Source organism: Betta splendens, chromosome 19, assembly GCF_900634795.4.
Source record: "Betta splendens chromosome 19, fBetSpl5.4, whole genome shotgun sequence".
Taxonomy (NCBI): domain Eukaryota; kingdom Metazoa; phylum Chordata; class Actinopteri; order Anabantiformes; family Osphronemidae; genus Betta; species Betta splendens.
This window is the reverse complement of record NC_040898.2, coordinates 15,640,497-15,661,941: the sequence shown is the minus strand read 5'-3', so window position 1 is coordinate 15,661,941 and position 21,445 is coordinate 15,640,497. Positions and strand designations below refer to the sequence as shown.

Here is a 21,445-nt window from a genome sequence, read left to right as displayed (position 1 = left end):
GTCAGTGGAAACACGCACCAGCTAAACGTCTTACTTCACACTGTGAAACTTGAGCTGCAGCTTGATTCGGCCTCGGGCTTTAGATAATTCACTGACGGCTGAACTCTGAGGAATGAGCGTGCGCGTTGTTTGAGTCTGTACCGAACTCCTCCAGCGGTGACGTGCGGCGCGCGCACGGAGCGCTGGTTTCCTCTGGGTCCGGCTTTAATCTCTCTCTCTCTCTCTCTCTCTCTCACACACACACACACACACACACACACACACACACACACACACACACACACCCAACCCTCCTTCTCTGGTACACACGTCACACGCACCCACCAATCTCCTCCCGTGTTGATGCTGCAGCTGTTATAAACCGGGGCAGATTCAGTTCCATCACAGCGGAAAACCACCACCAGAAGTTCTGCAACAGACGCTTGGGTCGAGGTTCTGCACCAGACTCTTGGGTCGAGGTTCTGCAACAGACGCTTGGGTCGAGGTTCTGCACCAGACTCTTGGGTCGAAGTTCTGCACCAGACGCTTGGGTCGAGGTTCTGCACTAGAACACTTGGGTTCGTTCGGGCCGGAGCTCACTTGCAGCGTGCCGTCATGCGTCCTCGCTCCGTGCTGTGCGCGCTGGCGCTGCTGGCCTCTTGTTCGGTGGCGGCCGCGCGCATAGACAGGCGGCTGGCCGTCGGCTGCCCGGAGAGGTGCGACCGGTCCGAGTGCGCGCCGGTGCCCGCCGACTGCGCGGCCGGGGACGCGCCCGACCGCTGCGACTGCTGCCGCGTGTGCGCGTCCGGCGAGGGCGAGCGGTGCGGAGGCGGCGGAGACCGCGAGTGCGCCGAGGGCTTGACGTGCGTGGTGACCGGCGGCGTGGAGGTGTCCGCCACCGTCAGGCGCAGGAGCACGGCGGGCACGTGCGTGTGCGCCAGCCCCGAGCCGGTGTGCGGCAGCGACGGCGTGTCGTACCGGAACATCTGCGAGCTGAAGCGCGTGAGCGACAGGGCGACGACGCTGCAGCAGCCGCCGGTGATTTTCATCCAGAGAGGAGCCTGTGGGAAAGGTGAGAGCTGTGCACGCGCTGAACCCTAACCCCAAGTGGAGACAGCTGAGCCTCAGCAGCAGCAGCAGCAGCAGCAGCAGCTTCTCCTCATCAGGAGGAACCGCTCCAACTTGTTTAAATGCGCCTGCGTGTGTTCGCACTAAGCTCCACTAGATGTCGCTGCAATTAACGTTGGGCCAATGTTTAGAAAGTCTGTCCTGCTGTTTATTCTAGTCTTAACTTACCCCCATTTAAAGCTGTGCGTGTGCGTGCGCGCGCGTGTATGTGTGCGTGTGCGTGTATGTGTACAGGGTATGTGTGTGTGTGTGTGTGTGTGTGCAGAACAGTGTGCAGGGTGTACTGTGTGTGTGTGTGTGTGTGTGTGTGTGTGTGCGTGTGTGTGTGCGTGTGTGTGTGTGTATGTGTGTGTGTGTGTACAGGGTATGTGTGTGTGTGTGCAGAACAGTGTGCAGGGTGTACTGTGTGTGTGTGTGTGTGTGTGTGTGTGTGTGTGTGTGTGTGTGTGTGTGTGTGTGTGTGTGTGTGTGTGTACAGGGTATGTGTGTGTGTGTATGTGTGCAGAACAGTGTGCAGAGTGTACTGTGTGTGTGTGTGTGTGTGTGTGTGTGTGTGTGTGTGTGTGTGTGTGTGTGTATGCATGTGTGTGCGCGCGTGTGTGTGTGCGTGTGTGTGTGTGTGTGTGTGTGTGTGCGTGTGTGTGTGTGTGTGTGTGTGCAGAACAGTGTGCAGGGTGTACTGTGTGTGTGTGTGTGTATGTGTGTATGCATGTGTGTGCGCGCGTGTGTGTGTGTGTGTGTGCAGAACAGTGTGCAGGGTGTACTGTGTGTGTGTGTGTGTGTATGTGTGTGTGTGTGTGTGTGTGTGTGTGTGCGTGCGTGCGTGCGTGCGTGCGTGTGTGTGTGTATGTGTGTATGCATGTGTGTGCGTGTGTGTGTGTGTGTGTGTGTGTGTGTGTGTGTGTGTGTGTGTGTGTGTGTGTGTGTGTGTACAGGGTGCTGCCCTAACCTCCTTTTCCTTCCTCCTAATCTCTAAATCTCTTATCAACCGTTTGGTTCTGCCCTCGTTTTCTTTGGCGTCCTTCTCTCCTTCTCTCCTTCTCTCCTTCTCTCCTCCTTCGTCTCCTTCTGTGACCTGTTGATCTCTCTTTTCTTTCTCTTCTGCGATGATTCATCTCCTGCAGCTTGTGTAACGTCCTAAACAGAAACAGATCTGGGTCAGGCCATTGTTTCGCCCACATCTGGCTGCTTCCTGTTCAGACCTGTGAGCTGTTTGCCACATTTACAGACCTGGAGACCGTGTCAACAAAACACAGTTGCACAGTGACTCAACTCTGTGAGGAACTGGAGGAATTTTGCCCAGTTCAGACTCGCAGGGCTCATGGGGAGACTGGGGCTAAGGTGCAGATGTGGGCATAACCCGTTCTAGAAGCTGTAGCTAAGGTTCACAGTCACTTTGGCTGTGGACGCATGAGCAGCACCGAGCTGCAGTGTCTAAAGGCTCCGGCGCTGCATTCAAGGACCCGTGAGCCACGAACCAGCTTTGACTGGGTTGATCATGAGCCCGACTCACTCCTTTGAGCTCACGTTGCTGCTCAGACTGGAGCAGGTCGTCTGCTGTTCGTGACCTTGAGACTGATTAGAGGGATGATCCGTTCATGCGCTCTGCTCATCGTGCAGCACGTTTTCTCAGAACTGGTCTCCACAGCTCACAGAGCAAACAGGAAGACGCGCATCTGTGGCTGGACCGGAACCAGCTGAGCTTGTGTAAACATCTGTTCCCCTTCATTAATCAGACTCTGGTCTGTTTGCATCAGCGGGAGCAGATGACGGCCAGCAGCTGCTCTGGGATCTGCCCCACACTCACACTTCAGATGGTGATGCTGTTTCCTCTCCGCCCTCAGGTCAGCAGAACCCGGACAGCCTCCGGTACAAGTACAACTTCATTGCTGACGTGGTGGAGAAGATTGCGCCTGCTGTGGTTCATATCGAACTGTTCCGCAAGTACGAGACCCTTCTCTAGACTTCTAGACTAGGAAGTTCTAGACTTCCTCTGACCCTCTGGTTCTGGACCTCCTTTCACCCTCTGTTCTGTTCTGGACCTCCTCTGACCCTCTGTTCTTTTCTGGAACTCCTTCTGACCCTCTATTCTGGACCTCGTTGACCCTCTGTTCTGTTCTGGACCTCGTTGACCCTCTGGTTCTGGACCTCCTCTGACCCTCTGTTCTGTTTTGGACTTCCTCTGACCCTCTGTTCTGGACCTCCTCTGACCCTCTGTTCTGTTCTGTACCTCATTGACCCTCTGTTCTGGACCTCGTTGACCCTCGGTTCTGGACCTCCTCTGACCCTCTGTTTTGTTCTGGACTTTCTCTGACCCTCTATTCTAGACCTCGTTGACCCTCTGTTCTGTTCTGGACCTCGTTGACCCTCTGTTCTGGACCTCGTTGACCCTCTGTTCTGTTCTGGACCTCCTTCAACCCTCTGTTCTGTTCTGGACCTCGTTGACCCTCTGTTCTGGAGCTCGTTGACCCTCTGTTCTGTTCTGGACCTCGTTGACCCTCTGTTCTGGAGCTCGTTGACCCTCTGTTCTGTTCTGGACCTCCTTCAACCCTCTGTTCTGTTCTGGACCTCCTTCGACCCTCTATTCTGGACCTCCTCTGACCCTCTGTTCTGTTCTGGACTTCTTCTGACCCTCTGTTCTGTTCTGGACCTCCTCTGACCCTCTGTTCTGTTCTGTTCTGGACCTCCTTCGACCCTCTGTTCTGGACCTCCTCTGACACTCTGTTCTGTTCTGGACCTCCTTCGACCCTCTATTCTGGACCTCGTTGACCCTCTGTTCTGTTCTGGACCTCGTTGACCCTCTGGTTCTGGACCTCCTCTGACCCTCTGTTCTGTTTTGGACTTCCTCTGACCCTCTGTTCTGTTCTGGACCTCCTTCAACCCTCTGTTCTGGACCTCCTCTGACCCTCTGTTCTGTTTTGGACCTCGTTGACCCTCTGTTCTGGACCTCGTTGACCCTCTGTTCTGCTCTGGACCTCCTCTGTCCCCCTGTTATGTTCTGGACCTCCTCTGACCCTCTGTTCTGTTCTGGACCTCCTTCGACCCTCTGTTCTGGACCTCCTCTGACCCTCTGTTCTGTTCTGGACCTCCTTCGACCCTCTATTCTGGACCTCGTTGACCCTCTGTTCTGTTCTGGACCTCGTTGACCCTCTGGTTCTGGACCTCCTCTGACCCTCTGTTCTGTTTTGGACTTCCTCTGACCCTCTGTTCTGTTCTGGACCTCCTTCAACCCTCTGTTCTGGACCTCCTCTGACCCTCTGTTCTGTTTTGGACCTCGTTGACCCTCTGTTCTGGACCTCCTCTGACCCTCTGTTCTGTTCTGGACCTCCTTCGACCCTCTGTTCTGGACCTTCTTTGACCCTCTGTTCTGTTCTGGACCTCCTCTGACCCTCTGTTCTGTTCTGGACCTCCTTCAACCCTCTGTTCTGGACCTCCTCTGACCCTCTGTTATGTTCTGGAGCTCGTTGACCCTCTGCTCTGTTCTGGACCTCCTTCAACCCTCTGTTATGTTCTGGGCTTTCTCTGACCCTCTATTCTAGACCTCGTTGACCCTCTGTTCTGGACCTCCTTCGACCCTTTGTTCTGGACCTCCTCTGACCCTCTGTTCTGTTCTGGACCTCCTTCGACCCTCTGTTCTGGACCTTCTTTGACCCTCTATTCTGTTCTGGACCTCCTCTGACCCTCTGTTCTGTTCTGGACCTCCTTCAACCCTCTGTTTTGGACCTCCTCTGACCCTCTGTTGTGTTCTGGAGCTCGTTGACCCTCTGTTCTGTTCTGGACCTCCTTCAACTCTCTGTTTTGTTCTGGACTTTCTCTGACCCTCTATTCTAGACCTCGTTGACCCTCTGTTCTGTTCTGGACCTCGTTGACCCTCTGTTCTGGACCTCGTTGACCCTCTGTTCTGGACCTCCTCTGACCCTCTGTTCTGTTCTGGACCTCCTTCGACCCTCTGTTCTGGACCTCCTCTGACCCTCTGTTCTGTTCTGGACCTCCTTCGACCCTCTGTTCTGGACCTTCTTTGACCCTCTGTTCTGTTATGGACCTCCTCTGACCCTCTGTTCTGTTCTGGACCTCCTTCAACCCTCTGTTCTGGACCTCCTCTGACCCTCTGTTATGTTCTGGAGCTTGTTGACCCTCTGTTCTGTTCTGGACCTCCTTCAACCCTCTGTTCTGTTCTGGACCTCCTCTGACCCTCTGTTCTGTTCTGGACCTCCTTCAACCCTCTGTTCTGGACCTCCTCTGACCCTCTGTTATGTTCTGGAGCTCGTTGACCCTCTGCTCTGTTCTGGACCTCCTTCAACCCTCTGTTATGTTCTAGGCTTTCTCTGACCCTCTATTCTAGACCTCGTTGACCCTCTGTTCTGGACCTCGTTGACCCTCTGTTCTGGACCTCCTCTGACCCTCCGTTCTGTTCTGGACCTCCTTCGACCCTTTGTTCTGGACCTCCTCTGACCCTCTGTTCTGTTCTGGACCTCCTTCGACCCTCTGTTCTGGATCTTCTTTGACCCTCTATTCTGTTCTGGACCTCCTCTGACCCTCTGTTCTGTTCTGGACCTCCTTCAACCCTCTGTTTTGGACCTCCTCTGACCCTCTGTTGTGTTCTGGAGCTCGTTGACCCTCTGTTCTGTTCTGGACCTCCTTCAACTCTCTGTTTTGTTCTGGACTTTCTCTGACCCTCTATTCTAGACCTCGTTGACCCTCTGTTCTGGACCTCCTCTGACCCTCTGTTTTGTTCTGGGCTTCCTCTGACCCTCTATTCTAGACCTCGTTGACCCTCTGTTCTGTTCTGGACCTCGTTGACCCTCTGTTCTGGACCTCGTTGACCCTCTGTTCTGGACCTCCTCTGACCCTCTGTTCTGTTCTGGACCTCCTTCGACCCTCTGTTCTGGACCTCCTCTGACCCTCTGTTCTGTTCTGGACCTCCTTCGACCCTCTGTTCTGGACCTTCTTTGACCCTCTGTTCTGTTATGGACCTCCTCTGACCCTCTGTTCTGTTCTGGACCTCCTTCAACCCTCTGTTCTGGACCTCCTCTGACCCTCTGTTATGTTCTGGAGCTTGTTGACCCTCTGTTCTGTTATGGACCTCCTTCAACCCTCTGTTATGTTCTGGACTTTCTCTGACCCTCTATTCTAGACCTCGTTGACCCTCTGTTCTGGACCTCGTTGACCCTCTGTTCTGGACCTCCTCTGACCCTCTGTTCTGTTCTGGACCTCCTTCGACCCTCTGTTCTGGACCTCCTCTGACCCTTTGTTCTGTTCTGGACCTCCTTCGACCCTCTGTTCTGGACCTTCTCTGACCCTCTGTTCTGTTCTGGACCTCCTTCGACCCTATGTTCTGGACCTCCTCTGACCCTCTGTTCTGTTCTGGACCTCCTTCGACCCTCTGTTCTGGACCTTCTTTGACCCTCTGTTCTGTTCTGGACCTCCTCTGACCCTCTGTTCTGTTCTGGACCTCCTTCAACCCTCTGTTCTGGACCTCCTCTGACCCTCTGTTATGTTCTGGAGCTCGTTGACCCTCTGTTCTGGACCTCCTCTGACCCTCTGTTCTGTTCTGGACCTCCTTCGACCCTCTGTTCTGGACCTCCTCTGACCCTCTGTTCTGTTCTGGACCTCCTTCGACCCTCTGTTCTGGACCTCCTCTGACCCTCTGTTCTGTTCTGGACCTCCTTCGACCCTCTATTCTGGACCTCGTTGTCCCTCTGTTCTGTTCTGGACCTCGTTGACCCTCTGGTTCTGGACCTCCTCTGACCCTCTGTTCTGTTTTGGACTTCCTCTGACCCTCTGTTCTGTTCTGGACCTCCTTCAACCCTCTGTTCTGGACCTCCTCTGACCCTCTGTTCTGTTTTGGACCTCGTTGACCCTCTGTTCTGGACCTCCTCTGACCCTCTGTTCTGTTCTGGACCTCCTTCGACCCTCTGTTCTGGACCTTCTTTGACCCTCTGTTCTGTTCTGGACCTCCTCTGACCTTCTGTTCTGTTCTGGACCTCCTTCAACCCTCTGTTCTGGACCTCCTCTGACCCTCTGTTATGTTCTGGAGCTCGTTGACCCTCTGTTCTGTTCTGGACCTCCTTCAACCCTCTGTTATGTTCTGGACTTTCTCTGACCCTCTATTCTAGACCTCGTTGACCCTCTGTTCTGGACCTCGTTGACCCTCTGTTCTGGACCTCGTTGACCCTCTGTTCTGGACCTCCTCTGACCCTCTGTTCTGTTCTGGACCTCCTTCGACCCTCTGTTCTGGACCTCCTCTGACCCTCTGTTCTGTTCTGGACCTCCTCTGACCCTCTGTTCTGTTCTGGACCTCCTTCGACCCTCTGTTCTGGACCTCCTCTGACCCTCTGTTCTGTTCTGGACCTCCTTCAACCCTCTGTTATGTTCTGGAGCTCGTTGACCCTCTGTTCTGGTCTGGACTTTCTCTGACCCTCTATTCTAGACCTCGTTGACCCTCTGTTCTGGACCTCCTCTGACCCTCTGTTCTGTTTTGGACCTCGTTGACCCTCTGTTCTGGACCTCGTTGACCCTCTGTTCTGGACCTCGTTGACCCTCTGTTTTGCTCTGGACCTCCTCTGACCCCCTGTTCTGTTCTGGACCTCCTCTGACCCTCTGTTCTGTTCTGGACCTCCTTCGACCCTCTGTTCTGGACCTCCTCTGACACTCTGTTCTGTTCTGGACCTCCTTCGACCCTCTATTCTGGACCTCGTTGACCCTCTGTTCTGTTCTGGACCTCGTTGACCCTCTGGTTCTGGACCTCCTCTGACCCTCTGTTCTGTTTTGGACTTCCTCTGACCCTCTGTTCTGTTCTGGACCTCCTTCAACCCTCTGTTCTGGACCTCCTCTGACCCTCTGTTCTGTTTTGGACCTCGTTGACCCTCTGTTCTGGACCTCGTTGACCCTCTGTTCTGCTCTGGACCTCCTCTGACCCCCTGTTCTGTTCTGGACCTCCTCTGACCCTCTGTTCTGTTCTGGACCTCCTTCGACCCTCTGTTCTGGACCTCCTCTGACCCTCTGTTCTGTTCTGGACCTCCTTCGACCCTCTGTTCTGGACCTCCTCTGACCCTCTGTTCTGTTCTGGACCTCCTTCGACCCTCTGTTCTGGACCTTCTTTGACCCTCTGTTCTGTTCTGGACCTCCTCTTACCCTCTGTTCTGTTCTGGACCTCCTTCAACCCTCTGTTCTGGACCTCCTCTGACCCTCTGTTATGTTCTGGAGCTCGTTGACCCTCTGTTCTGTTCTGTTCTGGACCTCCTTCAACCCTCTGTTATGTTCTGGACTTTCTCTGACCCTCTATTCTAGACCTCGTTGACCCTCTGTTCTGGACCTCGTTGACCCTCTGTTCTGGACCTCCTCTGACCCTCTGTTCTGTTTTGGACCTCCTTCGACCCTCTGTTCTGGACCTCCTCTGACCCTCTGTTCTGTTCTGGACCTCCTTCGACCCTCTGTTCTGGACCTCCTCTGACCCTCTGTTCTGTTCTGGACCTCCTCTGACCCTCTGTTCTGTTCTGGACCTCCTTCGACCCTCTGTTCTGGACCTCCTCTGACCCTCTGTTCTGTTCTGGACCTCCTTCGACCCTCTGTTCTGGACCTTCTTTGACCCTCTGTTCTGTTCTGGACCTCCTCTGACCCTCTGTTCTGTTCTGGACCTCCTTCAACCCTCTGTTCTAGACCTCCTCTGACCCTCTGTTCTGTTTTGGACCTCGTTGACCCTCTGTTCTGGACCTCGTTGACCCTCTGTTCTGGACCTCGTTGACCCTCTGTTTTGCTCTGGACCTCCTCTGACCCCCTGTTATGTTCTGGACCTCCTCTGACCCTCTGTTCTGTTCTGGACCTCCTTCGACCCTCTGTTCTGGACCTCCTCTGACCCTCTGTTCTGTTCTGGACCTCGTTTATGTTCTGTTCTGTTCCGTTCTGGACCTCTGCTCCCATCTTTGGGCCTCACTGCCCGTTTCTGTTCAGGTCCATGTTTTCTAAGCGGGAGCTGGCTGTGGCCAGTGGATCTGGGTTCGTGGTGTCAGAAGACGGGCTCATTGTGACGAACGCCCATGTGGTGGCCAACAAGCACCGAGTCAAGGTACTTGTAGAACCGAGCCTCCGGTGAGCTGCCTGTTCAGACTAACAGCATTTGTGTCCTTCAGGTGGAGCTGAAGAGCGGAGACACGTTTGACGCCAAGATCAAGGACGTGGACGAGAAGTCCGACATTGCTCTGATTCAGATCGAGGCCCCGGTGAGGAACCAGTCGTCTTTGCTGGGACCCGTTTCTGTCGAGTCTTTATTCCTTTGGATCCAGAAACACAAATATGAGTAATGCTTTAATTCCATCTTCATTCTCCTCCGTCCTGACTTTCTGGCAGTGAATCGTAGTTTTTCATTCATTTCATTCTGGTTTCAGCACATTACTGCTGTGTTTTCTTGTGGCCTGGTTGGTGTTTTCCTTCTCTCAGCACTTAGTTTCGGTCTGTGGACAACTGGACGCTTGGTTCAGGAAGTGAGTTTCCCACAAAGCGTGTGTCATGGAAAAAACATTTTTAGCCGATGAACCGAAGAGCTAGAATAAAGAAGCAGGAAGCGTGAGTGGACTCCAGATGAGTGACGGCTGCACTGAGGAAGGACTCGCAAACGAAATGCTCCATTATATAATGGAGTGCTGTTTATTAAAGGCAGCTGCGATTCATCGCTCATTAAAAGCTGGTGAAGCCAGTTGATCAGTGGCTGCTGAGTCTGCAGCAGATTGAACTGTGCTCCAACTAGAAACGCATGCCTTTGATATCTGGGCCTCCAGTCGCTGTTTGTGTCCAAACTGCTGGGCTCCCAGGGCCGTCACAGATTCAGCTCTAGACTGAACCCAAGGACACACAAGCACGAGTTAAAAGAATGAGCACACGTCCTCCACAGATCAGACCTCTGTTCTGACGCCCAGTTTCAGGTCAGTGAGGGACAAAACAAGGATGGCTCAGTGGGAAATGATCTGAAGCCAGATGTTCGAGCGTGACCTTCTCTCATTGGAATCCTGGGAGCTTGTGCAGACAGGAGCCGTCAGGTGTTCAGAGTCTTGACTCACGCACTGACTCCTTGCGGCGATGCTGCACCTCCATCATTTTCTGTGACACGTGTCCACGAGCGGCTCATGGCGCCGCTGGCTGATCGGATCAGGGTTAATCAGGGCAGGACTGAAGGCCGCGTTCAATACATGCAGTCCAACACGAGGGGGCGCTTGTCCTTCGCTCACATTAACGCACGGCTCTGTCTTCCTGAACTGTCACTTTCATTATTGTATGTAGATACTCAGGGACAGACTGATAAAAGGTCAAAGGTCAAAGCCACAGTTCTGTTTTCCTCCTACTCATCCAGACACTCCACCTGCGTGTCTCAGCTCTGACACAGAGCGATCTGTGATCATATTCCAGGTCTTCCTGTTTTCTCTTTCTCTCTTACTAAACCTTTGCAAAAGTGGGTCAGACTATTAAATTCTGTTACTTAACAGGAAACGGGCAACACATGTGTCTGTCCTCACCAGGAAAACAAGGCGTTTCCGCACACACACACACACACACGAGCTGGGCCCGTACGTCTCCTAAAGTAGGTCAGTGGGCCGCCGCCGTGGGCCCGGGTTCACAGGATGAGGCTCATCTTTGGTTTTCAGGAGTTTTAGGAAATCAAAGCCAGTGACAGCAAACAGTAACAAAGCTAATCAGATGCATGTGATAATATAGTGACTGGGGCTGTGAGTTCTAATGGATCAGCTCGCCAGTGGCCCGAACACGGAGCAGCGGGGAAACGAGGCTCGTCCCAGGACTCAGCAGCTCGCTGTGAGTGTGGAGCAGACTCTGACTCCACACTCACAGCGTGTTCAAGCAGCCTGAAGCTGCTGCTCCGCCTGCAGTGTGAGTCTAACGCTGTTTCCTCCTCCGTGCTGGAGCAGACCAAGCTGCCGGTGCTGCTGCTCGGCCGCTCGGCGGACCTGCGGCCCGGCGAGTTCGTGGTGGCCATCGGCAGCCCCTTCTCCCTGCAGAACACCGTCACCACCGGCATCGTCAGCACCACCCAGAGGGGCGGCAAGGAGCTGGGCCTGCGCAACTCAGACATGGACTACATCCAGACCGACGCCATCATCAACGTGGGCCCACACACTCACACTGAACCTTTACTCCACTTCAAACTGTGGTTCTAGTCAAACTGTGGCTTATTTCCTTGCAGTACGGCAACTCAGGAGGACCACTGGTCAATTTGGTGAGTGAAGGAGTCCTGCAGGGTCCGTGTGCAGCTGTTCAGCTACTAGCATTTTGTTTAGCCCAGATGTGCTGGTTCTCATCTAACGCTACAGCCCAGAAAGGGGTCAGAAGGTCATTAATCGTCCTCACCAACAGCTGAGGCTGATTAGAACTTTGATTTGTTACAAACACTGCATGTGAGGCGTTCAGGGTGTGCTGGAAATCCAACGCACATGCTCTCTCTGCAGGATGGGGAGGTGATCGGCATCAACACACTGAAGGTCACAGCAGGAATCTCCTTCGCCATCCCCTCAGACAAGATCAGACAGTTCCTGGCAGAGTCCCACGACAGACGGGCCAAAGGTTGTACATCAGCTCCACGTTCTTACTCCTCGTTTCTCCACAGACTGAATGTCACTCATCAACAGAAAGTTGGTTTCAGCATGTTTGACTTGGTCTGTTACACACAGCACGTGGCTGGTACCTGGGAGAGGGAGGCGCAGGTCCGTTGGTCCACGTTGGTTTAGGTTTCTAGCTCCAGCTCGTTAGCGGCTCCAGCTCGTTAGCGGCTCCAGCTCGTTAGTTTCAGACCACTGACTGATGATTGTGACTGAGCCAGGATCCACTTACTGCTGTTCATGACGTGAGGTAATGATTCATCTGATCAGACGTTTGTTGTGCAGGTAAAACGTCCCAGAAGAAGAAGTACATCGGTGTGAAGATGATGAGTCTCACTCCATTGTAAGTTTAAAGCTCTTATACGTCGCTACTGTCTCAACATGATCTATTTAATCCACATAGTTGTTTTTAATGCAGATAATAAATATTACGTATTCGTGCATTTGTGACAGATGAGACAGTGTGAGTTTGAGCTCTGTTCCCTGTTTGTCGGTCCTGACCTTCATACGTAACCAGGGAGGTGATTAGAGTCAGAGTGAGCTCAGCTTTAGATGGACCAAAATGAGCCGTGTGAATAGAATGTAAGTCAGCCCAGGACACGCCCCTCCGGGCGGGAGCGGCGCCCAGCGGGGAGCTTCACACGGACACAAGGCTTTTCTTTCCCCTCAGGGTCTCATTGTGTCATTTCACAAACGCCAGTGGAAGTGACGCTGGTCCCACATGCGGCGCCGCGTGCTGAGGCCGGACCATCATCTCCATCATGATTCCACTGATCAGAGCAGCGCTTGGCAGGATGGATCTCAGCATGAGTCACAGTGGATCACAGTCGGTGCTTCTGTCCTCTGTCCAGACTGACGAAGGAGCTGAAGGAGAAGCTGTCAGACTTCCCAGATGTCACGTCCGGGGCGTTCGTCCTCGAGGTCATCAGGCAGACGCCGGCGGAGGCGTGAGTGTCACGGTTTCAGGATGTGCTGAGGGTGGGACCCGTTTAGAGCCAGTCGCATCAGTCACCGGTGGACTCCTGTTTAAGGGGATTTTAATGGAGGAGTGGATTCTGCGTCAGATCTGAAGCAGCAGCAGCCTTGTTTTGCTGCGGTCTGGTGGTTTCTGTGGAGGGAGGACGAGGCTCTGAGCGGCTCTGCTGGCCGTGATCGTGAGCTGGGAAGGATTCCCACCCAGGCTGTCATCCTCCCTCTGGCAGGAAACACACAGCGCTTCAATCAAATGGCTCAGCTGGAAAAGATTTACAGATTTAGAGCTAGAGAGAAAACACGCTCTTCTGCCAAAGTCTTGGCTTTTACTCCGTTAGATTACACTTCTTTAGGTCGGCCCTGGTAACAAACTGCGTTGTTGTTGGCAGAGCTGGCCTGAAGGAGAGCGACGTCATCATCAGCATCAACGGCGAACAGATCACCTCAGCCAATGACGTGAGCGCCGCCATAAAGCGGGAGGAGACGCTGCGGACGGTGGTGAGACGCGGCAACGAGGACGTCATCCTCACCATCGTCCCCGAGGAGGTCGACCCTTGACCTCACAGCTCACGAACACTTCAAACGAACAGGGCCGAGTGTGATGAGACTCACTTCTACTACTACTACCTTCACATGTTTTTACTCTCACCTTCCAGCGTCTGCTCGTTGCCATGGAAACTGAAACGTCTCAGACTGGAGGCTTCCTCTGCTCCTGATTTACCCTTCACTCTCTACTAATCTGTCCCTACAGTGGCTCCTGTAGGTTCACGTAGTTGGGTTATGTACATGTATGTTCTTGATGGAATATTTTTAATAGGATTTTTGATCTACTTTTTAAAAAAGGGAATAAAATAATTTTTCAGAATGTTGTCTTTACTGAAGGTGTGGGAGCTGAAAACAAGCGGACTGTTGTTAGCGACTGAGGCGGTCCCTGTGACCCCACGCTCTGTTCATGCCTCGCAGAGGGTGTTGTTGTGGACAGGAGGGACTCGAGTTCCTGTACGAGGCAGGAGTTCCTGTCTTCGCAGGCCGAGCCTTGAGGACAGTGGATGCCAAAATAAACGCAGTGTGATTCATTCAAGATGAAGTCCAGTTCAAACTCCTCTGTTCTTAAGGAGACAAGACAACACGCCTTATGTAACGCCTGACGGTCAACGGACGTTCATGGGGGCGTCAGCTGCTTCTCAACTGGCCTCAAAGATGAAACATGTTCAACTGGTTAGTTCCTCATCACATATTTAGTTTTCAGTGATGCAGCAGCTACAGGACGGCTCTGATGTGGAAGGAGCAGCATGATCCAGTTTGACCCCACTGTGGGTTTTGTCCCAGACTTCTCCACTGCTGACTCAGCGTCTGCTCTCAGATCTGACCAAACATCTGCACATCATCTCTCACTGTGGTGACCTTTTTATACAGTTTCTAACCTATTTCACTGATGACTGGTGCCTCGGCATCAACTGTCTCCTTTTATATTTTGGGGTCCTTCCACGCAGAAGGAACCACAGCAGCTTCAGAGGCTTTGATGGTACTTTTTTGACCCACCTATGAGTCAGCACAGCTGGAGACCAGGTCCAAGCAGACTTCATTTTACCCTAAGTAACCGTCTCCTCCACCCACCAAACCACACACATCCAAAGAAATCAGCAGAGTCAGCTCACAGCATCACATGACTCACTTGGTTTGGTTAGAAAAAGCAGTGGAGCCCCAACATAAACTAAATGCTTGTTGCGGTAACGATTCATCGTTACCATGTGTAACTCGTGTCCTGTACCTTAAACATCATGTCCCCCACCGCCTAAGAACAGAGCACTTCTTTATAAATATAGTTTTACTTTAGTACAATTAGCTCAGTACAAAACCTTTGCAGGTCATTTTACTGGTTTCTTGTTACAGACGTGTTAAAACATTAAAGCGCTTATTAAAATACATGTGCATCTGCTTCACCTTTTACAGTTCATTCTGTACCAGGGTCAAACTGAACCGAACAGGCCTGACCTCCTACACAGTAACTGTTATCTTTATGTTTTAGTCATCAGACTTCTGTAAGTTCACATTATTATTCTCTAATGAGCTGTGCAACAGGACGTCCAGCTGTCAAACCGTTCACGTAGCGACTCAGACTTTTATTATTAAGTTGGTCAATATTTGCCCACTGCTGCGTCTCTGTTGGAGGCTGCTCCGTGTTCTGTCTCGGTGGAGGATGCTGGGGGCAGTAAGGCCTGCAGGTTACATTACATTAGTGTCCTAGTGGCTGTGAGCTCAGTGCATGGCTGGTGTTTGCCCAGTCTCCAATGAGCCTGCGGATGCTGCTCCCAACGCCGAGCTCATCGCTCCCTGGTTAAGAGCAACCAGAGGGAGGGCGCTCAGCAGGGCCTTCTCCAGCTTCTCCTCCAGGGCATCCAGGCGACGGTCCAGATGCTCCTTCAGCCTCCTCTCCATCTCCTCCAGACGGCGCTCCATGACTGAGTCCAGCTCCCTGTGCAGAGGAGGAACAGCACATTGGCATCTTTACCTGCCTGTCCTTGGGAATCACGCCTCGACACCGTTCACCGTTTGCTGAGGTGTTTTCGCCTACAGTACATATTGAATGTGGACCATCCCTGCCCTTACAATCCTGCCGTGTGTGTCACACACAGGCACATTTTTTCTGTATGGACCGTCAGACAGCTGACTTGGAGTTTGACTGATCCCAACCACCTGGCAGCATTACACCTTGCTCTTTTTCGGGTCCTCAACAGGCTTTTTAGAGAAGATTCCAAACAAATTCTATTTTACCCTGAAGGATCTCATAGGACCTTGAGCCAACTCTGCTACAATGACAGCTACAATAACTTCACTCTAGACTGCGTCATTTGTCCTCACCATACTGTGCAAAAAGAGCTTAATAAAACTTGTGCAGTAACAACTCTCCACCGTCTAACTAGTGCTTTTATCAAGTAGCCAACCACGCTGCAGTGTCCTTTAAAAACGATTACGACTGAATTATGTAAAGCTAATTATTTACTTTTCCATTCCCTCTTCCCAGAATCTAATTTAGACTTTGAGTCTGATGTGGTGTGGACGTACCGCTGATCTGCTGTCCTCTCTTCGAAGTGAAGTCACGCTCAGCTGACATTCTGTGTCTGCCCACGTGTCCTGCTCTGCTCTAACAAAGGGCCTCCTTTACTAAAGTCCTGTTTGTGCCACAGACATTTTTCTAGGCAGCATTGAGATTAGTGAATATTCCAGCATAAAGCAAAGGGACCTAACTAACAAACCAACAGCAGACAACACAAACTATTATCCCATTCAGTAAATGAAGCTCTGACAATAATGTGGACAAAGCGACACTGAGATTAAAATCCTAAATGTTTATCCGCATCCGCAAGACATTTTTATTTGGAAAATAAAAAAATATGAATAAATACTTTGGAGATAAATACATAATAAATACACGAAATACTTTGAGCCAAAAAACAACTAAGACAAAGAAACAATGCAGTAAAGCCTCTAAGACACCAGGTGGAGCCATTTAGTCTAATTACATATTGAAACCATGAAGCAGCTCACTGTTACAGGCTCAGGTTGAGATGATCTGAGAGATACCAGGCTAAAACAGTCACATATATTCAGGTGATGACTGCTAGATGATGTAGATATAGACTCACTTAACTCTACTCACCATGTGCCATTTCCCATCAGCTTCTCCTTTTCCAAAGCCACAGCAGCATCGTCCAGCCTCAGCTGTGTCACTTGACCACACACGCTCTGAAGGATGGGGAGAAGCTCAGAGCTGGAGCTTAATGCTGGGTCGCATCCCTGCCCTTTCAGGAAGTGTGACATCATTCCCGCCAGCTGGCTGTAGTTCACTGAGCCGCTCCCTAGAATGGGACGAGACACCACAAATTAGTCAGTTTCAGACCTACAGTAATCTGAAAATGTCGGGTCGTACACTCGTCTAGGAAGTAACTCTTACTTGTGCTCGTACTGCTGACGTCAGACTGTGGCAGGTCTGGAGAGGAGGAGCTGGAGTCGCCTGATGTTGTTCCGTTCTGAGATGGTGGAACTTGGTCTGGAGGCCTGACGGAATCGACAAGAGACTAAACACAGAAATAAGATTTTCTGAAGCACTGTACGTGTATCATTTAACATTAATTTGAGAAAATTATTAGGAATTAAGTCTGTCTCCTAACTGCTGTTGAGGAGGTGTTGCGTTGATGAGCCAGGGCAGAAATGGTTCCACTGCTCATCAGCAGTGGCAGGAAACCACCCAGAGAGCTGGTCTGGTTCTGAGGAAAAACACATCCAGACATTAAGCATTTCTATAACATGTGGCAGGTTAAGTATGACACGTTGAAAGGAAGCTGAATGTATGTTGCTGTAAATTAATAAATACTCCCACCTTCTGCTGGAATTGAACCATCTCCATGAGGTTCTGGGCTCCTGGTGAAAGGCTTGTTCCCATCTCCTCAACCAGACACTGCACCTGCTGCATGTCAATGCCAGGTCCGCGGTCTTTACAGGGCTGATGCAACTGAAGACCCACAACAACTCGACAAACCACAACACTGCTTTTACTGGCAAGAGAGAGCAGCTGAGAGACACAACAAGGTGATTATTCCAAGCTCACGCCCAAATACAACCTAACAGCCGTGGTCTCCACCAGACTGCTAATGTCTCAACACATTTACACACTCTTCGGGTTTGGACTGACCTCTGAGTGTAGCTCACCTTCAAATTGCAGGCTGGAGATGGATGCTCCAGTGTCAGCTGTTTCCTGTAGAACGGCCCTCTACCCTCACTGTAAACATGAAATAAAGGAAAGACTGTTTAAGTAAGACATTTGCAAGTAAAGTATGGAAAAGGCCTGTGTGTGCACCTGACAGGCTGAATGCGGTCATCCCTCTCTCCTCGTACTGTTCCACAGTATTCTCCCATGTGGTCGTACACCTCTACGGTCCGAGCTTCACTGATGACCAGCAGACGGCTGATGCTGGTGCCAGAGTTAGGGCTGCATTGGACGGTCAGGACACAGGGAGATCCGTCCTCTGTCTGCTCCAGCAGAACTGGGCTGCCACTGTGGGAACACAGCTTTCTGTATTCAGTTTAAACACGTTACATACAGGTATCATACACGACGCAAAGTTCAAGGCATCTTACACATTTGTCCCGGCCACCTCTGAGTGACTGAGCTCCTCCTCTTCACTGTCTGTGCTGTTGATGTGAACAGGAAGCAGGACATCGGCCAAGTGATGGTCCTGCGCACGACAAACCCAAGCTGCTCCACTAGCGATGTCCACCATGGTTCTGTAACGTGCCAGATGGCAAGTTAGACACAAGGACTCAAACCAGTTACCAGACTGAAAACAAACTATTTGGTAGAACTGCACGTTAGCGGCTAGAAGAAGGCACTGGCATTATAAAATATGTGGATATTTTAAATGCCACATTAAATAAATCACAGTAAATGTCTTGCTAACATTAAGTCATTTACTTTAAAATCGCGTCCGATGAAACCGTAGATCAGTCCGCTTTTCTCTTCTTTTCATTACGTCTCCGTGTTAAAAAATATTATTTCATTTGATTCACAGCTATAGACACTTGAACAAAATAAAACGGATTTCTAAACAGTTTTCGCTAACGCTGCAGTGCATGACACAGCTGCCGTGTCGCAGCTGATGACGGGTTGTTGACGTGTGACGTCATTAAATGGCGACTCGTGAGACGTCAGTCCGAGCTTCGGGACAGGGTAAAAACAAAGACTTTATTAGGTTTAGGGTTTGAATTGGTCGCGCCGTGGTTCTTTAAAACCATCTGTGGTGTTGTGTAAGATACGTTACACTTTCACCGTTTCACATCCGGCTTCGTCACGCCGGGCCTGTTCACACTAACACAAGCACGCTGCCTTGTTTTGGGAGCGAGGATGGACTTCTCTGAATGCTACGGGGACACGGTGTCCAGTGTTGCTGCCGCTGCTCGTTCGGGCTGCAGGAAGCGGCTGCGGAGGCTGATCCGGCGCGGCTGCAGCCTGGACGCTCGGGACAACCGCGGCTGGACGGGCCTGCACGAAGCTGCAGCCGCGGGCAGCAGCGAGTGCGTGCGGGAGATTGTGTCTGCTGTCGGCGGTGAGAGATGATGTGCGCACAGGACTGATCCCAGAGTCAAAGGGCAGCAGCAGTACATTCAATAATCCATTAATACGGTGATATTCATGTTCCTTTCTGGCTGTAAGGCTTCTCTCGTGCCTCCTGCGCCTATGTGAACTCCCTGACACATGAGGGGGAGTCCGCCTGTTTCCTGGCTGCACAGCTCGGGCACCTGGCTGTAGTCCAGCTCCTCCTGAAAGCACGTGCTGACGTCAACCAGCTAACAAATGACTTATCCTGCCCTCTCTATGCAGGTGCAGCTTCTGATTTTATTGTTCTGTGCCGTTGCTTGGTTTGATTGAGTCATTCGACAGTTTTTATCGGGTGTTATTTGTTTTAACAGCTGTAGATGGTGGACACAAGGAGGTGGTAGAACTGCTGGTCAGAAAGGGGGCGGAGGTGAACAGAACACACACTGCTTCCTGCTGGACCTGCCTGCATCAAGCTGTTTATAAGGTGATAATGGTGCTCGCAGACACACACACAACTTTGTAAGTTGTATGTAAACTTGTAATGATCATACTCTTTTTTTTAAGGGCTACAGTGACATTGTTGGCATACTTGTTAACGTATGCAACCTGGAGGCGGTAGATGACCACAGGATATCTCCTCTGTTTGTGGCTGCACAGTACGGACAGCTGGAATGCCTGAAGGTCCTGGCTGATGCTGGTACATAGCTGTGCTCTGCTACTGTGGTTTGTTTGCACACATTTGTTCAGAGCTTGTTTTTTATCCTAGCTTCCTCCTCTACATAGGGCAAGTGTTTGCAAGTAATAGTAAAAAACATTGTTTATTTTGATTTATGTTTGATTTGGTTTCCACTGTAGGGGCCAATGTGAACACGCAGGCAGCTGATCTGGCCACACCGCTGCTCATTGCCTCTCAGGAGGGCCACCAGGCATGTGTGGATTTCTTGTTGGACCATGGAGCAGATCCTAATATAGCCTGCAGTAATGACTGGCCCCAGTTTCCCATACATGCTGCTGCTGAGTTTGGCCACATTGGGTACCAAGTCTAAACTTGTATATTTTTATTTCTAGATCCAATCTTATTATAAAATATACAGTTTAAGTGTACATATTTATTGTCTAAAATGTGTAACTCTGTCATCAAGTATCCTCAGGAGGCTGATCGCTGTCACGGATCGTTCATGTGATCGCAGTGATGGCATGGTGAGTCCACTGTATATGGCCGTCCACAACCATCAGAGCAGGAGTGTTGAGCTTCTGTTAAGGGAAGGTTACTGCCCAGATGCCCAGGACTGCACCCACATCCTGTGTTTTAGTTCACCACTCTCTGTTGCCTTGTGTCATACATCTGACAAACCATACAGGTGTGTAAGGAAGCTGATTTGACCCACTCATATGCTCTAATGGCATAAACTAAAGCAAAGTAACGGATTTGTCCTTGATTTTTTCAGCGACTCTGTGAAGTTGCTGATAACTGCAGGGGCTTCTTTGACTGAAGGAGACTGGATTCATGCCATTTCTACTGATAAAACAGACCTGCTGCAACTAATACTTGAGCACAGATGGATTCCTCGACTGGAAACTTTGAGCCGAAAATATTCTGTACGACACCATCATGGGAAAACTGTGTTGAAGCTGCAAGAAGTGAGAGAGCTGCTCTGTGTGACCCTGAACCATGTACATTTTGCTGCCTGCTGGCTTCCTCTGCTTATGAAGGCTGGATTGGAGCCCTCTTTATTGCTTCACAGCCACATGTAAGATGACTATTTTCTTCAGGCTTTTTCTTTTTTAATTTTTGAGTCAGCTTTGGATTAGTTTCTTCGTGACCCCCTTGCTTTGTAGGTTGGAACAGGCAGACGGTGAGGTGTTGAATTACCTGCTACAGTTTGTAAACTGGTCGACTTTGCCCATCCATTTAAAACGTGTCCTGGATCAAAGACAGTTAGAAAAGACATGGATTCCACTTCCGCATCATGGTATGTGACAAATTAAAAGCTGCATCTTGCACGAACTCAGTGAACATGTGGTAATAGATTGGACGATAACTTTCTTTGTTTCTTCCTCTAGACTCCATTCCCTCTCTTTCACACATGTGCAGGCTTCGTCTTAGGTTGGTGTTAGGACCGGATCTAGTGATGAGGACTGATGTAGTCCAGCAGCTTCCTGTGCCTGCCCCACTTCACGGCTTCCTTAAATTCATGGACATTCCAGATGTTTACTTTATACGTTCACCACCAGTTTCAAATAGAATACCGGAATTGCACAGCACATATCAGCACATACATGTTCTCTAAGCCAGTACCGTTTTCTCCTTTGTGTTTTTACATCTGTCCTTGTCGTGTAGGTTGCTTTAATGTCTTGAGGGAACTGATTCTATGGTGCCGAGAGGCATTTGTGTTGTCTGATGACTTGTTATCACTTTGTGGCTGTTCAAACGCCTCCCTGAATGTGCAACTTATTGGAAAAGTGTATTCACATTTTTCTGCATTCAGTAACATAATTTTGGGTGACGCTCTATTAATGTATATGTTAATATGATATTCATATTATAGTTCCCTAAAGCTTTAATGTTTATTATGTCTTAATTAAAAAAGATTGAATCAAACGCGTTGGCGTGAACTGTTTATTCTTGAGAGTCAAGAGGTTGTCGGTTTTTGTGTTTACTTTATGT

At 50.8% G+C, this 21,445-nt stretch overlaps 3 protein-coding genes across 5 annotated transcripts; 2 read left to right on the top strand and 1 right to left on the bottom strand.

Annotated features, from left to right (window-relative positions):
* The first annotated feature begins 364 nt into the window (after window positions 1-364).
* On the top strand, window positions 365-13,545 carry htra1b (HtrA serine peptidase 1b). Of its 2 annotated transcripts, none has more exons than XM_055504337.1 (10): window positions 365-1,051; window positions 2,952-3,051; window positions 9,058-9,172; window positions 9,237-9,326; window positions 11,022-11,216; window positions 11,297-11,329; window positions 11,559-11,673; window positions 11,994-12,051; window positions 12,560-12,655; window positions 13,070-13,545. In XM_055504337.1, exons 1-10 carry the CDS (start codon window positions 595-597, stop codon window positions 13,236-13,238), a joined length of 1,428 nt encoding a protein of 475 aa, XP_055360312.1. In that variant the 5' UTR covers window positions 365-594; the 3' UTR covers window positions 13,239-13,545. The 2 variants fall into 2 exon arrangements, with proteins under 2 accessions (XP_055360312.1, XP_055360313.1); XM_055504338.1 differs by lacking the exon at window positions 365-1,051 and adding an exon at window positions 2,431-2,814.
* Window positions 13,546-14,490: 945 nt separating this feature from the next.
* On the bottom strand, window positions 14,491-18,330 carry c19h10orf88 (chromosome 19 C10orf88 homolog). 2 transcript variants are annotated; one of them, XR_008693177.1, is made up of 10 exons: window positions 18,154-18,330; window positions 17,820-17,966; window positions 17,539-17,736; window positions 17,391-17,460; window positions 17,062-17,253; window positions 16,853-16,948; window positions 16,636-16,759; window positions 16,342-16,540; window positions 15,747-15,876; window positions 15,017-15,156 (listed from the first exon to the last, which is right to left on the bottom strand). XR_008693177.1 is itself a non-coding variant. In XM_029133529.3 (9 exons), the coding sequence occupies exons 2-9, from the start codon at window positions 17,960-17,962 to the stop codon at window positions 14,940-14,942; spliced, it is 1,239 nt and encodes a 412-aa protein (XP_028989362.1). In that variant the 5' UTR covers window positions 17,963-17,966; window positions 18,154-18,322; the 3' UTR covers window positions 14,491-14,939. The 2 variants fall into 2 exon arrangements, 1 of the variants encoding a protein (XP_028989362.1); XM_029133529.3 differs by lacking the exon at window positions 15,747-15,876 and having other exon boundaries at window positions 14,491-15,156; window positions 18,154-18,322.
* A 52-nt stretch (window positions 18,331-18,382) lies between these two features.
* asb3 (ankyrin repeat and SOCS box containing 3) lies at window positions 18,383-21,379 on the top strand. The gene is made up of 9 exons (XM_029133516.3): window positions 18,383-18,784; window positions 18,892-19,059; window positions 19,149-19,261; window positions 19,342-19,474; window positions 19,633-19,810; window positions 19,920-20,138; window positions 20,226-20,528; window positions 20,617-20,750; window positions 20,842-21,379. Exons 1-9 carry the CDS (start codon window positions 18,583-18,585, stop codon window positions 21,066-21,068), a joined length of 1,677 nt encoding a protein of 558 aa, XP_028989349.1. The 5' UTR covers window positions 18,383-18,582; the 3' UTR covers window positions 21,069-21,379.
* The last annotated feature ends 66 nt before the right edge of the window (window positions 21,380-21,445 follow it).